The following is a 15781-nucleotide window of genomic DNA, read 5'->3' as shown; positions in this document are numbered from 1 at the left end:
AGGGAACTCGCCCGAGAGCCAGAGTCCACGCGCTCTGAGCCGAGCCGAGGGCTACCCCTCCCGCGCTGCCCGCGGCCTGCCCCTTTAAGGCCCCTCCTCCCCGCCGCGGCGCTCGAGCCCCTGCGCTGTAAAGCGCCGCGGCCCGGAGGGGCGGGGCTTTTGCTGCTGCTGCTGCTGCTGAGCGGCGGCTGCCGGAGCCAATCGGCTGCGGGGCAGGAGGCGGGCGCTGCGGGGCTGTCGGGTTAGAGCGAGGCGTGACCCAGTTGACAGGCGCTGCGAGCCGCAGGGCAGGATCGAGCCGGGCAGGGGCGGGAGGGGGGCGCGCAGAGGGGACGGCCGCCGGCTCGGTGTTTCCCCCCATCTCCGGTGAGCCTGGGGAACGTGCAGCTCAAAGCCGCCGCCAGCCACAGCACCATGTACCCCGGCAACAAGCGGAAAAAGCTCTGGAAGGAGGAGAAAGGTACCGGCCCCGCAGCCCTGTCTCAGCCGGGCAGGGCATCCCTTTCCTCGGCCGGCGGGGGAGCCCCGCTCCCTGCCTCCCCGCCCGCTGGGGGACCTGCCCCCGGCCCTAACCCGACCGCGGTGGGGCCAAGTGCCCTTTCTCGTCCTGGTCGCGTTTCCTAGTGGGCCAAGGTGCCGGACCCCTCGTCCTGCTGCTGGGCAGCGTAGCCATCCCCCCGCCGGCAGGTCCCCTGTCCTTTGGGGGGGAGGGGTAGAGTGGCCCTTCGTCTCCTGCCCCGACCTCCTGCTCCTCTCTCTGTGGGACAAGGTTTCAGCCCCGTCCTGCTGTGCCCGGTGAACTGGCCCCCAGTGCCTTTGAGGTGTGAATGAGCTCCCCCTTTTCTTTTATGACATGAATTTCTCTGCCCTTTTCCACTATGTGTGGGTCGTCCCCCCACTTCTGTCTGTGCTCACCTTTTCTCTGGGGTATGTCTTTACTTCCAGTTTCTTTTCTCCAGCCACTGTGTGTGTGCTTGTTTGGCTATGAGCCTCCTTTCTTCTCTTTTGTATATTTCTGCTATCTTTCTCAAACAATCACACTTTCCATGTATATGACTGCTCCTTTTCACTGGATTCTCTCTGTCCCTCTCCCTTTGTATGACTGCTGTTTCTTCCCCTTCCTAGACCTTTATTCAAACTTGATCTTTCTCCCCAGAGGCTATTCTAGTCAACCTAAACAAATATTTGTACTGTGTGTGTTCAAAACAAAATTTATTTTGTTGGTTTTTTACATAGGGATGACATGTTGTGAGATAATTGCGTGCTACTAGGGAGAAAAAAACATAGAAAAAGTAGTATTTCTCCCTACCCTCACCCCGTCTTTTTTCTTTCCTAGATCTAGGTAGGAAAACATATCTATAATGCTATCTATCAAAAAATAGACATAGTGAGTGAAGTCCAAAACAAGTTCGTGTCCAAAAGCAAAAGCTACATACATTTAAAATAAAAAAGTAGCTGGGGGAGGGTGAAGAGAAAGGAGAGGGCTACATAGAAACAGAAAACTAAACACTTCAATGGCTCCAATTGGTTTCAGAATGCTTCTTTCAACTATAACATTAAATTTCACAAACATTTTAAGCAAACGTTAGTTTGGCTTAAGAGACAATGTAAAATGAAGAAGAGAAAAAGGTAAAACATTTCACCTGTATTCTTTTTTCCAATTTATCATCTATAAATTACTTGGTAGAAAAAGTAAACATTCCATACAATGTATGTAAAAAGACAGAACTAAAACTGATTATAGCAGGAATCAGGATCCTTTGTAGAAAGTTAGTCATGTGAAAGACTGGTATGTTTCAGGTAGACCAGAAATAAAGTTATATAAACTACTAAATGATGTGTATAATCCAAACATAACTCCACCACTTTAATTTACAGAGCTTTTTATTGTTCTGTTTAACTACTGAACATGGATAATAGCTTAAATATAACTTATTGATCTTCTTGGCACTAACCTTGCAATGGCAACAAAGTGAAATCTTCCTGGTACAAAATAGCTGAGACCCTGGTATGAAAAATGTTTCCCTTTTAGTAAGGAAGTTGATGATGTTTACAGTTGGATTCTGCCTTCAAAACTCTGTCATCAAACTCATAGGAAAGTTTTGTTTGTTGTTTTTATTTTTGTTTCCCCCCCCCCCTTCTTAATTGGATAAAGAGCAACTTGTCCACACACACTGAATAACCATCATGCTGACCTTGCAATTTTGGTTTTGTTGTATTGACTGTTTTGAAGACAATCCACCTGATAACAGGATTTTCTTCTGTTTCTATTATCAATATCAGATAATATAAATTAGTTTAATTGTATATCCCTCGAAACTCTGATGTTGACCTTCTATTTAGTGTTCATATATAAATTTAAAACTACACTCTTAGCAGCAAACAAGTAAGATAAAATATGATGGACTATATAAAATATTGTTATTGTTGCTATTTCTCCTAATGGTAGGATTTCTATAGTTTATTATCATGGTAGTATGTGGAGGCCAGGGCCTTATGCTAGATGCTGCATGAATATAACAGAGACAACCCCTGTCAGAGAGAAGGTGAAGTATAAATGTAACTTCATTGGGGGGGAGGGAGGAGAAACAAAGCAAATACATAATCTGCCTGAGGGTGGGCTGACTTTTTATGTTTAACTTAACTGTACAAAAAGTTTTGTGGCATGGGCTCTACAGGTAAACATTCTTAAAAAATCTGAGCTCGTGTATCTTACACACCTGATGCTGTTTGCTCCTAGATGGAGTGGATAAAATGAAAGACAATCAAATTGTGATGGGTACTCTTAATGTTGAGCTCTCTTCTGTTACTGAATCTTTATTCAGTATCTTAAATATGTGATCAAGCAATACTAACTTCCTGCAGAAATGTTAAAGGGACACATTTGGTTTACTTAGGGGCATGTGGGGAGGGAAAAGGTTTATAAAATTTAAAACTATGAATGCTCTCTCTCCTCCAGCAGAGAGAAGGGATAGGGACGTCACATTTGCAGGCAATTACTATACCAAAGTTGATAGAGACAAGATTCCTGAGCATGATCAGCATCCTAATAAAATCTCAGCACCCTTCCACTTTTGGCATTTTTCAGTGGAACTTCTCACCAAGGGTATATGCTGGATTAAGTGGTGAGGAATGGTCCTACTTCACCATTTCTATTGACCCTGGCCATTAAAGTCTAGTAAATATCCTTAAGCCTTGATTACACACTCTTTGCAGTGTGGTTGTAGCTGTGTTGGTTCTAGGATATGACAGCGACCAGGTGGGTGAGGTGATATTTTTATTGGAACAACTTCTGTTGGTGGAAGAGACAAGCTTTCAAACTCCACAGAGCTCTTCTTCAGGTATGTAAGCTCAAAAGTTTCTCTTTCACCAGCAGAAGTTGGTCCAACAAAAGATGTAACCTCACCCATCTTGTGTCTCTCATTTAATTACTAGATGTCAATACTGCAGTGTGGGTGTTGTAGGTGTCAATTTCTGGATTCTTTCTTTTCCTGGTTGTCTTCCTACAAGGTGAATGCCTGCCGTGCCAGTCTGTGGCTGATGAGTGTTCACAAGCTGCAGAAATGTGAAATTGACTTTTTTTCTGTCTGTTTCACTGCTTACCAAGAGCTTACAATTTCATGTTAACATGAGAGGTCTCTCTGCAAACTAAGGAAAATAACACTACATGGATTCACCTTTGAAAGATAATATTTACAACTATAGCTATTGGAAACTTCTGAGAATTTAATTTTAACAGAAGCTGATAGTTTCGGACTTCACTACTCCACATTAGAGTAAGTTTCAAGTCCTGCTAGTAATTAAAAATATAGAAGAATTTTGTTTCTTAAAGACAACAAATTGACTTATATTCTTTTCACTAAAATACAGTAGAACTGTTTGCTTGTTTATCTTACAGCTCTGGAGTTTCATGTGTATCTATAGCATTCATTGAGCACTGCAATTTCAGATTCATCTTTCTGTAGTACTTTTTGCGCGCACACATGGAATGTTTTGCATCTGTGCTCTGGGGATTTAACAATTGAATTACACTGAATTTTATTGAATAATAATCTAATGACATTTATTCTGTTTTTTATCTTTCTAAAGGTCCAATTAATGTGCATAATGTGGAGGACTGGAGAGAAATACACAATGTTTAAGTTGGTTTTAAAAAGTATTGCAAACTAAAAATGGTTAGAGTGAGAGAGAATCTTCTTTTATACTTTGAAGTCAAACTTGGATTTTTGGTCTTAACAGTTTTGTAAATTCTACTTAGAAATTTTCTCTGGTGAAAGATACCAGTGTTTATCTGACCAACAGCCTCTCCATCCTGCTCAATCAATGTGCCTCAAACATGATCTGAAAATACCCTATCTAAAAATTTTAACTCATTCCCCATGTCTGTTGAGTCCTGGACCTCATCTTAGAGCATCAGATATGATATTAGGAGTAAGATCTCAAGAAGGAAAAAACATTTGGCTGCTTCAGATAATGTTAAACATACTTCAGTATGTATGCTTGTATGTGAAAAGGCAGCTATCTGTCTATATCCAATGTAAATTGATGGAGTGTGGAATCAAAACAATGAAAGCCCTATTTACATACAAATCGGCAGGGGAGTGGGAAGCTCACAGGCAGAGGAGAGTAGGAAGCCTTCCTGACTCTTGAAACAGACATTGGGGAAAGAGTAAAATCTGTGGGGGACATTGCACCACTGCACAAGTGCAGAATTAGAATTCCCCACAGAAATAATTTCTATGATTCTGTGAATATCTATACTAAAATCAAGCAATTTTCTCAGCCTAAGATTAATCTCTTTACAGACCTGCAGAGAAAAATAGATTGGGCTGTTCACTGATTATTTGAACCCTTAGTGGCTTCCAGTCCCTTTGTATGAAATATAGATGCCAAAAGAAAGCCATTATGTCCCCATTGTCTACCTGATTGCAATAATGATGAATGGTATCTGATATACCTCAGCCATTTTCCTTAAGACTGTACAGCTATGTTATCCTAACTTAATCTTCTCCTGTACAAATCTTTGTTTGCACTGCTGTTATAAGGCGCATATACTTCAGCCTGGAGCAGTAGTCTTACTACCTGAACAGCCATGCGATAATCATGTCTATAGATCTCATGTGAACTGTGAATACTAACCAAACACTTTTTCCTGAAATAACTGTTTTACATTTTTTAATTTAAGACCACTACATAGTTTTATTATTTGAATCTGCCATGTGAAGAGGAGAGGGAGCGGTTGCAAATGTCCTGAGTGTTCAAAGAGTGTTGAGGGAGAGGATGGCATTTGCTGGCAGGAGAGATGCTGGGAGGGAAAGGGTAACTAGTGGATGAATACATACCCTCTATGGCGTGGGTCTAACAGTCAATGGTTGGGACTTTAGCATGAGAGAGAAGCTGATTACTCTGCCTAGCCACCACTTTGAAATTGTGTTTTGGGTGGGGCAAATGAAGGGGGACAGTGTTTGGCAGGGATGAATGGAGTGAGGTAGGCAAGGATTGGAGACTTGGAAGGGCTCCTAGTTTCTATTTGGAGAGCCCTGCAGGGAATCACAAATGTGATTCTGCATCTGCCAGACTCAACTGACATCTGAGCCGCAGCCTGTCTTCTAGGTCACCTGCATTCTCGGGCACCTGCAGCTCTGGGCCCCCCAATCAGCTATTTGGAGGCCAGCCCTGCCAGATACCTGGCGGCCGGCAGGGGGAACCCTCGTTTCTCAGGCAGGGAAGCAGCATCAAAGGTTATGAGCTGCAGACAGCTGCTTCTCTGCCTTTTGAGATCCACATCCGATCCACCATATGCAAAAAATGGCCTGTGGATATCCATGGACATAAAGCAAATATCTGCAGATTTGCAGGGCTCTATTCGTTTGCCAAAAGTGTCAGTGGCCATTGAGCCCCTGGAATAGAAGATAGCACAACCTGTATAGCCTAAAAACAAATGGTAAAGATAGAATCTTATATGCTGAGGATCTTCCTCCTGGGTCCAGGGGTGGGACTCAGGCTGGTTTCTTACATGGCTGGCCTCAGGATTTGGAGTTCTGAAGAAATCCTGGCTATATGGGGAAAGCTCTTCACTGTCATCCTTGTCATTGTCCTCTTCCAGTGAATTATAGTTGTCATCAACAGGGAGAGGGGGCCCCCCAGTCTCCTTGCTGGGGGCAGTGGCACCACTATCCACAAGGGTGTTTGGGTTCTGTAGTGCATACCTGTCCAGCTGCTCATAAAATAGATAGAGCACAATGAGCACCACTGGACTTGTTTCTGGCTGTGTGTGTGTGTGTGCGCGTGCCCGTGCAACAGAGACATTTTCTTGAACTCTTGATATGGCAATGGTCAGTGTCCTGGCTATAGCCCTTATTGGACATCTGCTTAGCAATGTTGTCAAAGTTTCTTATTGCAATGATTGGTCACAAGAACTTGCTGTACTATCTCTTCTCCCCAAATGGCGAGGAGGTCAGAGATCATGCCACAGCTTCAAATGGCTGCACAAAGAATGGTAGAATGTTGCTGGAATAATAGTGCTGTAATGCTGATAGATTTGAGTCTAAGAGCAAATGGACTGATCCTGGCCCTGCACCAGTGTTTAAATGGGGGAGGAAATATCTGGTCAACTTGACCCCAGAACACTGAGGGCATACTTGTAAACAGACAGGTGGATTATGGATTCCCGCAAAGCAGTGTGGGATAGCAGTTGGGCAACTGCCAAAGTAGTGTGTAGAAGCATTTGGTGCCCACAAACTATAGTTCATGTCAAACTTACTCCACTTTGACAGCAGAGTACAGAGCTGGGAGTAAGTGTGCTTAAGGGTTTGTGTCATATGTAGGCAGACATTTTTATGCAAACTTAGGTGAGTTAGTGTGGACTAATCCCCTCTTGTGTCATCACCTTCTCCCTCCAATGTAGATGAGCCCTTTGTTCAAATTAACAGTAGTAAAACAATAAGTGACTGGTACTACTCCCAATGAAGTTGATGTACACCCTGCTGGGATTTTTGGTTCTGATTGAGTAGCTGTAGAAAACTGACTTAATTGCTGGTGGAAATTCTGCTTTATAAATTTACAAGGATTTTTTCATTGCAGCTTTGCCTGAACCACATGTGAACACACGGAATGGATGGAACTTTTCTTAAGTCAAAAAGTCCAAAATACCCTATAATATTAGATAACCTGCTTTGACCACCTCCTTTCATATGTTTAACTGGTTCTTTGGTAACTCTTCTCAATCCTGTTAGGTAAAGAGATAACAATTTTGACATTGATCATAGACTATAACTAAATGTTAAGATCCTAAAGAACCTAAACAATTTAGAAAAAGGTGAAAACTGGGTATAAAATTGTGAGTTTTATATAGTGTGACATTTCTGCTGCTGTTTTCTGGTTCATGGTTGGAAGTTGATCATAAGCTGCGGGGGGAAGACTCTATAGTGATAGGAGGATGACTGGAAACCTCAGGGGACAGTGCTGGAAGCAGCTGTTTGTGGTGGTTGAGCTGGGGTTTCCAAAATTGGCTGTATGTAGTTGGGTCTATCTTGATATAAATAATAAACTTATTTAATTATACTAGATCTGGCTTTGTGACATCAATCCCTTTTAGACAGAGACTGTCTTGCTTCACGGTACCAAAGTTTGCTTGGCTGAGGGGAATCAATATTAAATTTTTAAAAACTCCATGTGTTTTTTAAACAGAGCGTTTGTTGAAGATGACCTTGGAGGATAGACGCAAAGAATACTTGAGGGATTATGTTCCATTGAAAGACATTCCAACATGGATGGAAGAAGTGAAAAGCAAGAACCAAAGTAATGGTATGTAAAAAGCATGTCGGGGGGACACACCTCTTAAATTACTAATATGTACAGAGAAATAAATAAAGTTAACTTTGTCTGCAATCTAAGTTAATTGCACATACTTCAAAAAATGCATGCTCATGTATTTAGTATGTTTTCAGCCAAGTAGGAGTTGGATAATGTGGATAATTTTTGGTCTTGGTTTTCTTAGAAAATTGCAAATTTTTGCAGCCTATGGTGTATATATCATACACCTAATTTTCTAATAATTCTATCTAGGGAGTACAAATACCATTAGCCAGTGGCTAGCTGCCTTTTGAAAGACATGGGCTTTGCAGCATTTCTTAAAGCATACAATTCAGGCTTTGTCACAATGTGTGTTTGGGGGTTTGTATGTGGGTGTGGAACTGAAGACCCTTTATAAAACCACTCTGTTGGCAGCCCTCTGTCAGTTTGATTTAGGGAAATCCTAGATTGAGAGCACTGATTTCAGAGATGGCAATTTTGTTTGGGGAGAGGCATAGTTTCCTATGTAACTATGTTCCAAATCATTTTGTGCTGAATTGGTTTAAACCAATACCTTAAGTTTCACCTCAGGATATGTCTACACCTGCCGAATTAATGAAGCTAGGCGGGTGTGCTCATACCACGCTCATTGCATTGGAGGAGTGCTTCTTCATCAACCACACTTGTAGCAATAAGCAGAGCAATACACGGTGGGTATCTATCCCACAGTGCAACTAGATGTAGGTGCTTTTTGGAAGGTCTTCGGCCTCCCCTGGTGCAGTGTCCTCCCTCCTCCCCCCCTCCTGATGTCAGCAACAAACAGAAGAGTGCTTTTTTTGTGTCATTTTTCAAAACTCTGCCTCATGTACGCCATTGCCGGAGAAGCATGGAGTCTGCTCAACTCTGCACCATCATTGTGAGGATCACAAATACCTTACAACTTATCCTGCAGTATAAGGCTGAGAGAGGAGCTGCAGCACAGAAAATTGCGACATTACTCAAGCCACCCTACTATAAGCCATAGAACGAAAACATTAGCAGTTGTTGCTGGCTGTTGCGCAGCAGCTGAACTCAGTGGAGCACTGTTTCTGGTCCCAGGAAACAAGCACTGCCTAGTGGGATCACATTTTTATGAAGATATGGGATGACGAGCAGTGGCTGCAGAACTTTCAGATGCAGAAGGCCACTTTCCTGGAACTTTGAATAGAGCTGTCCCCAGCCCTGAAGCACTTGAATACTTGCTTAAGACCTGCTATGACAGTGGAGATGGAGTGGCCATTGCTCTGTGGAAGCTAGCAAGGCCAGACTGCTTCCGGTCAGTTGGTAATCAATTTGGAGTTTGTAAATCCACCGTGGGAGCAGCTCTGATTCAAGTGTGTAAGACCATTAATAGACTTCTGTTAAGAAGGGTAGTGAGTTTGGGAAACATACAGGACATAATGGATGGGTTTACTATGATGGGGTTCCCTAACTGCGGTGGGATGACAGATGGTGCACACATCCCTATCTTACCACCAGACCACCTTGCCACAGAGTACATAAATCGAAAGGGATACTTTTCCATAGTGTTGCAGCCTCTGGTAGATCACACGCTTCACTGACATCAATATGAGATCTAGAAAGATGCATGACGTGCACATCTTTAGGAACTCAGGTCAGTTCAGAAAGATGTAATCAGGGACTTTCTTTCTGGACCAAAAATTAAAAAATTGATGTTGAAATGCCAATAATGATCCTGGGAAACCCAGCCTACCCTTTGTTCTCATGGCTCATAAAGCTGTACGCTGAACACCTTGGCTGCGATAAGGTGTGGTTCAATGATAGGTTGAGCAAGTGAAGAATGGTGGTGGAATGTGCCTTTGAGCATTTAAAAGCTTGCTGGGGTAGTTTGCTCACTAGGTTAAATCGCCGTGAAATCAATATCCCCATAGTTATATCTGCCTGCTCTGTGCTCCATAATGTGTGCAAGACAAAGGGGGAGAAGTTTCTGTTGGAGTAGGTCGTAGAGGCAGATAGGCTGGCCGCAAACTTTGAGCAGCCAGATATCAAAGTAACAGAAAGCCCAACAAGGAGCTGTTCACCTCAGGGAGGTATTGAAAACCTGATTTTGTAATGAGCAACAGTAATGTGCATCACTTACCTGTGCTGTGCCTTCCCATTCCATCCCCTCCTTGCAGCAGTGTCCCTGCACCTCACTTTCCCCCATCACCCAGCCCCATGCTTGTAATAAATAAAAAGTGCTTAATTACAAAGTTCACTTTTATTGCACATTTGGAACTCCAGAGGGAAAGGAAAATAATTTAACTGTTTGCCTCCATTGTCGTGGAGTTGAGAGAGATGGGGGGGAGAACCAAACAGTATTCGTCTGTGCAAACACCAAAGCCCGCCCATTAAAAGTTTTTAGAAAGGCTGCCTTCTTTTCCTGCTCTCCTCCCCTAGTGTTGAGTGCAGCACATACTGCATCCTGCCCACCCTCCTCCTGGAACTCTTGGGGTGGTAGCTTGGGCAGAGGATGCTTGTTGCTGGCAGCTCTTTAGGGGCTGCAGAGGGAGTCTATCCTGCTGCTGCTGTTCCTGAAGCTCAACCAGACACCTCGACATGTCTGATTGATCCCTCCTTATATGCAGCAGCTCGTCCTGCATGGCATGCTCGTGCTTCTGGACTGCTCTCCTGCTCTCCTTGTCCAGTTTTTCAGACAGTGAAATCCTCCAAGCTCTTAGCTCTGTGTTAGCAGCCCCAGAAGCATTCATTATCTCGTTAAATATGTCATCCTGAGTTCTCTTTTTCTGCCTTTTAATCCTGTGACAACCTGTCCAGTGGAGGAGTGCTGAAGGCCACACTTTCCACTGAAAGGCACGCAAAGCACAAGGCACTGTTAGTTCATATCATGAATGAAAAGCAAGGTTGCAATGTAAAAATAACTTCCCTTGTTGTTCTCAAGTGAACAGTAGCCCTGAATCAGAATCCTTCTACAGGTCAGTGTGGTGTGCCAGCCATGGTGAATAAGGAGCTTTTGCCTCCAGTTTTGGGAAATCTCTGGAGCACAGAACGTGTTGGACAAGGCTCCCCTTCCCCCAGCAACATGACCAGGGAACATTGTTTAGCCTCCCAAACTTTTTTTTAAGACAGCAGCCCTGGGGCGTGGAGCGTGAGAGAAATCGGCTAGGAGAAAACACATAACCACCCATTTCTGGATCCCGAACACCCAGAACAACCTCATGTCGGGGAACATGTGGCTGAGGGAAAACTGTCCCAGGTGGGGGATCATGCAGTTTTTTTCATTATTGTAAACTTGCACCATCTCCCTTAAGTGTCCCTATGTGATATTAGTCTCCTGAGGGTAACACAGGCAGAAAGGGAGCAGTTGCTGCTAGCATCTGTGTACAGGCCTGGTCCTTATGCTGTGTTCTGCGATGATGACTAATAACAGAATGACGTGGGAAAGTGTCCTATCGTGGTGGAAGAAATAAGGCTGTCTTCCCAAGAAACCTTCTGCAAAGGATTGTAGAGTACCTTTGTGAAAGTTTCCTGGAGGATTCTCGGGCCATCCTTGTACTCATAAACAATCTTTTCTGCGTGCAACCCTCTGCATAACTGGAGCACCAATGAGGAGGCCCATGCCCACCAGATCTAATATTTTTTTCCTATTAACCTGAACCCAGCAGAGCATGTAACCCCAGCACTGTGATTTACATTACATACTCACCAGTTGTGCCTTCCCTGTCATCTTGGTCAGTCAAGATGCTGTCTGGCTGGGCTGCTCCGTGGTTAAAAGCAGGTCCTGGCTGTCGGGGGAGAATGGATACCCCACTCGCCTACCCCCCATTCTTCTCCTTCTCCTCCTCCTTCCGCGTCCACAGTCTGATCGTCATTGTGCCGGGACTCAGATTCCACGGAGGTATCAACGCTGCATCTGGAGGCAGTGGTGGGGTCACTGCTGAGAATTGCATGCAGCTCCATGTAAAAGCAGCATGTCTTTGGTGATGAGCTAGAACGACTATTCACCTACCTTGTTTTTTGATATGTCTGCCTCAGCTCTTTGGTTTTTTTTTTTTGTTTTTTTTTTTAAACACAGCACTGCTGCATGTCCCTGTTGTGCTCCTTCTCCAACATGCCCTGCAATATCTTTTCATAGATATCAGCATTTCTTCTGCTGGATTGGAGCTGAGACTGAACAGACTCTTCTCCCCACAGAGTGATGAGATCCAACACCTAAGCTCTACTCTAGGCTAGAGCGCATGTGGGGCATGCAGTCGCCATGATCAGTCATGCTGGCGAGCTCTCCACGCTGACCAAACAGGAAATGGGAATTCAAAATTTCCTAGGGCTTGAGCAGGGGCAGGGCTGTTTCTTGTGTATGTGGCCGTGGTGCAGTGGAATTTAAAACAGCGTCCCGAGCGGTCACAGTGGAGTATTGTGGGACGCTTGCCGGAGGCCAATGATGTCAATTTAAGCAATGCTTCGCCTACACTGCCACTCAATCGACCCATCCATTTCTTCGATTTTAGCGTTGCGCCTCTCATGGAGGTGGTTTTATTAAGTTGATGTTTCCAGCGTGTTAGGTCAGCGGAACGGACCTAGAAGTGGAGACTCGTACATTTTATGTGGTCGGCAGAAGGTGGCTTCCATTGACCTAACTTCTGAGGCCTGGTCTATGCTGCGGCTCTGTTGATGGTGAATTATGGCATATGGCTGTTACGTGCTTTATCTGTAGGGTGTTGCCTAAAGAGTAGGAGGCACTGGCTTCAGTTTCTAGATATCTCAACAGACAGACTTAAGAAGAGTTCATTACAGTAACCTAGTCCTAAGGTGGTAAAGGCATAGATGATAGTAGCCAATATCAGTATTTGAGAGAGCTAGTAGCACTCTATTTTGTTCTATCTATTCTACATAGGCTTTAATTCCACATTCATCACCATAGTATCTGAGCACCTTTCTATAGTGCATTAAGCTATCTGATTGTACATCTGTCGTGTTTTGTTCTCATCCTCTCCTCAAGGGAGAGGCATATGCAGTGCACAGTCTTGTTTTAATGAATACATATATTTTGCTATATGCTTTGAAAAGCAAGATCAAATAAATAAGTCTTGCACTTGGAGCCCAAAGTGGTGAGGTTTGTGATGGTCCTTTGTTCCCGAGGGAGTTCATTTGACAGTCTCTGACCACCCCAAAAGAAAGTTTTCTCTCTCAGGCATACTCTATCATAGTTATCAACCATGGTCTTCCTCCTTCCCCCTCCATAAAGTTTTAGATGAACTTGTAGGTATCCTGGGGCTACATTATGGAGTGCTTTGAAGATAAAGACAAACTTGAACTTGATTGGAAATTCTGTGGGAAGCCATTATAGAGAGCAGAGGACCGGTTTGGTGTGTTGACAGTAGGATGTGTGCCAGTTTTATGTATTAACTGGAGTTTCCTGAGTGGTGAAGATTGCATGCCCAAGTATGATGCATTGTTGTAGTCCAGCTGAGAGGTGCTGAAGACATGAATGACTGAGTCCAGGTTTTTGTCCACAAGGATGGGATGGAGTCTCTTAGCCAACCAGAATCTACACTCCTCTAGATATGCATTTTGTCCCCTTCTGTGCCTGAGGGTCATACTGCTACATGAGCACCCGGGAACAACCAATGATCTGATAAGATGATTAGTACCTAGGTTTATAATCTGAATAACCAACTTCCTCAATCAGAGATTCTGATAAAATGTGTGCCAGTTTCTTTACTTGCTGGTTTTTAGGGGGATTTTTTTAATTTTAGCAATATCATTTCTGTTGAGTCTAGATTAATTCAGGTAGTTAAGCCTCATCTAGGCCTACTAATTAAGGCAAAAGATCTGAACATCTGTGGACTTTATTCAATGTGCATATTAGGAGTTCACTCCTAAATATGATCACCTCACTTACATAAATAACACGTGTCCAGATTACTATGAAATTGCCTCATTCAGATGTGAGTAAAAAAAAAAATGCCACTCCTAGTTAATACTGATTAACTTAATTACAAGGCCAGGTCTCCTTTACTCCCATGTCCCTTTCACCAGGTCTCCCTTTTCCTTTGCCCACCATGCCTCGGTTGGGGCTCTATTCAGGCAGAGCCTGTCTACTGGAATACTGTGACCAGTTTCTAATGTCGTTTTTCCCCACAGGTATAGGATTAGAGCTCTGTCCGCAACCACAGTGAGATGTCTAAAATAACCTGCATACACACACGAATAGAACAACCTTCTGGTTGCAGGTAGATTGGTTGCAATATTCTAGGCAGTGTCTTTATGATTAAGATAACCATAGATATGAGGACTAGCTCTGGGGCGCTCTGTTTAAATGTGAAACTGAAGTAGCCACTTGAAAGAGTTTCAGGAATTGGGAGTCTCCTGGCTAATCGGGGACATCTAACAGGTTTGTAGGCCCCTGTATCATATTTATGATTAGCTGGTATAGTCACCTTTCTTGATTATTTGAGATGGAGGTGCTTTATAACAGGCTGAGATTTTTTTTCAAATCATGATCTGGTTGAATCTGTATTATAGTAGCACATAGAGCCTCCTTTTGTGGCAGGCATTGAACATACGCTTAAGTCAGTCCCTTCCCCCAAAGAGCTTACTGTCTACCTAGTATATCTTCTCCCATCCTTTTGTATATCTTCCTTTTATACATGGAGAAATAAAAGCATGGAGACTAACTCTTTTCTGAACTCACATAAAAAAATCTGAGAAAGCTGGGAATCTTCCAAGCCACAAGATCATTCTTCCTTTCTACGCATTAAACTACATTCTTAACCTAGCTGCTTTTTTCTGAACTTGATTAAACTTGAAAGTCACTGAGATTTACAAATGCTGATTGTTAAATGTCACTTTTTTTTGAGAACCTGATACTATTCTGTATATCTGCTTCATGAAACCCTGGTCTCACTTTATGCAGGTTAGACAGCATGCCTGATTTGCCATTGTAATTAGTGAATTTCACTTCTCATGTATATTTTGTCTATACAACATTGATTTTTCATTCTTTAAGTTAGTGCTTAAGTCTGTTGCAGAAATGCTGGAAGGCAAATGGTGAGCTGAAACACTTTATTTCCCCCACTCTGTTACTTAAGCTTTTGTTACATTGTACATTCAAGAGACGATATCTGCAGTCACTTAACTTTAAATTTAAACTCTTCTTATAAATAAGCAAGGGGGAAAAGTAATCTTTTAGAAAGCTGGGTAGACACTTCATAAGCCAGATCATTAATTTAAAATTTGGAAAATATTAGGAGAATCTTTTCTTACAAATGTGGTGGTTCACACACTGCATGTAGCATTGAAAAGGTTTTTCCACTAAAACTTTTACGTTGATGCTATTCTCCAAAGTACTGAGTATGTGCAAGTAGTACTTCTGAACTTAAATATTAGAGTACAGAATTTGGACCTTTTTTATGACTTAGAACTCTTGGTGGGTTTTTTTTTTTTTTTTTAATTTTTCTTTAAACATAAATGTTGGATTCCCCCTTTTGTTGTAATTGTGTAATAGATTCTTCAAAGCTCTAGATGTATGGAAATAAGACTTCCTTTGGAATATAGATTTGCCGCATAGGTTTAGACTATATTTGATTCGTCATCCTACCAATTCCTGATGCTTCAAAGGAAGATGACCAACCCAAATACATGTATTTGGCTGCATAGTGTGAAGAATAGTAATTCTTTCCTGATAACCTGTAGGCGAGTGGCTCATGACTAGAGGTAACAAGTAGTCCCTTCCAGCATTTTAGAAACTTATTTTTGCTAGTACTGCTGTGTGTTAGGAATTCTTCCCAAACAATACTTGTGATGTTTTGTGCCTCGAGATGTTCGCAGTCAAATGGCCCAGTATGTATGGACAAGGCGATCAACAAATGAACACTTCTGTTTGATGGATATAACTTTTTATTTTTATTTGCCATGATCCAAGGGCTATATAAGTCAGCATGTTGCTTAAAGTGGTTGCATGAATCAGAAGGCAGAGGCTGTGCAG

The 15781-nt window shown here is 42.9% G+C and overlaps 1 protein-coding gene across 3 annotated transcripts in view; it reads left to right on the top strand.

Moving 5' to 3' along the window:
* Nucleotides 1-245: 245 nt before the first annotated feature.
* MACROD2 (mono-ADP ribosylhydrolase 2) overlaps nucleotides 246-15781 on the top strand; it is a 1226284-nt gene continuing 1210748 nt past the window's right edge. Inside the window, exons 1-2 of one of the 3 annotated variants that reach the window (XM_067565285.1) lie at nucleotides 246-460; nucleotides 7690-7806. In XM_067565285.1, the coding sequence (XP_067421386.1) occupies nucleotides 415-460; nucleotides 7690-7806 (163 nt within the window). In that variant the 5' untranslated portion in view covers nucleotides 246-414. The remainder of the gene's footprint in view (nucleotides 461-7689; nucleotides 7807-15781) is intronic. The other 2 variants (XM_067565284.1, XM_067565283.1) reach the window with 2 other exon arrangements.

The sequence above is a fragment of the Emydura macquarii genome, unplaced genomic scaffold (genome assembly GCF_026122565.2).
Source record: "Emydura macquarii macquarii isolate MOO-44397 ecotype Brisbane River unplaced genomic scaffold, CSIRO-AGI_Emac_v2 contig_2676, whole genome shotgun sequence".
In the NCBI taxonomy this organism is placed as follows: Eukaryota; Metazoa; Chordata; order Testudines; family Chelidae; genus Emydura; species Emydura macquarii.
The sequence above is the reverse complement of the archived record's forward strand: the minus strand, read 5'-3'. Positions and strand labels throughout refer to the sequence as shown.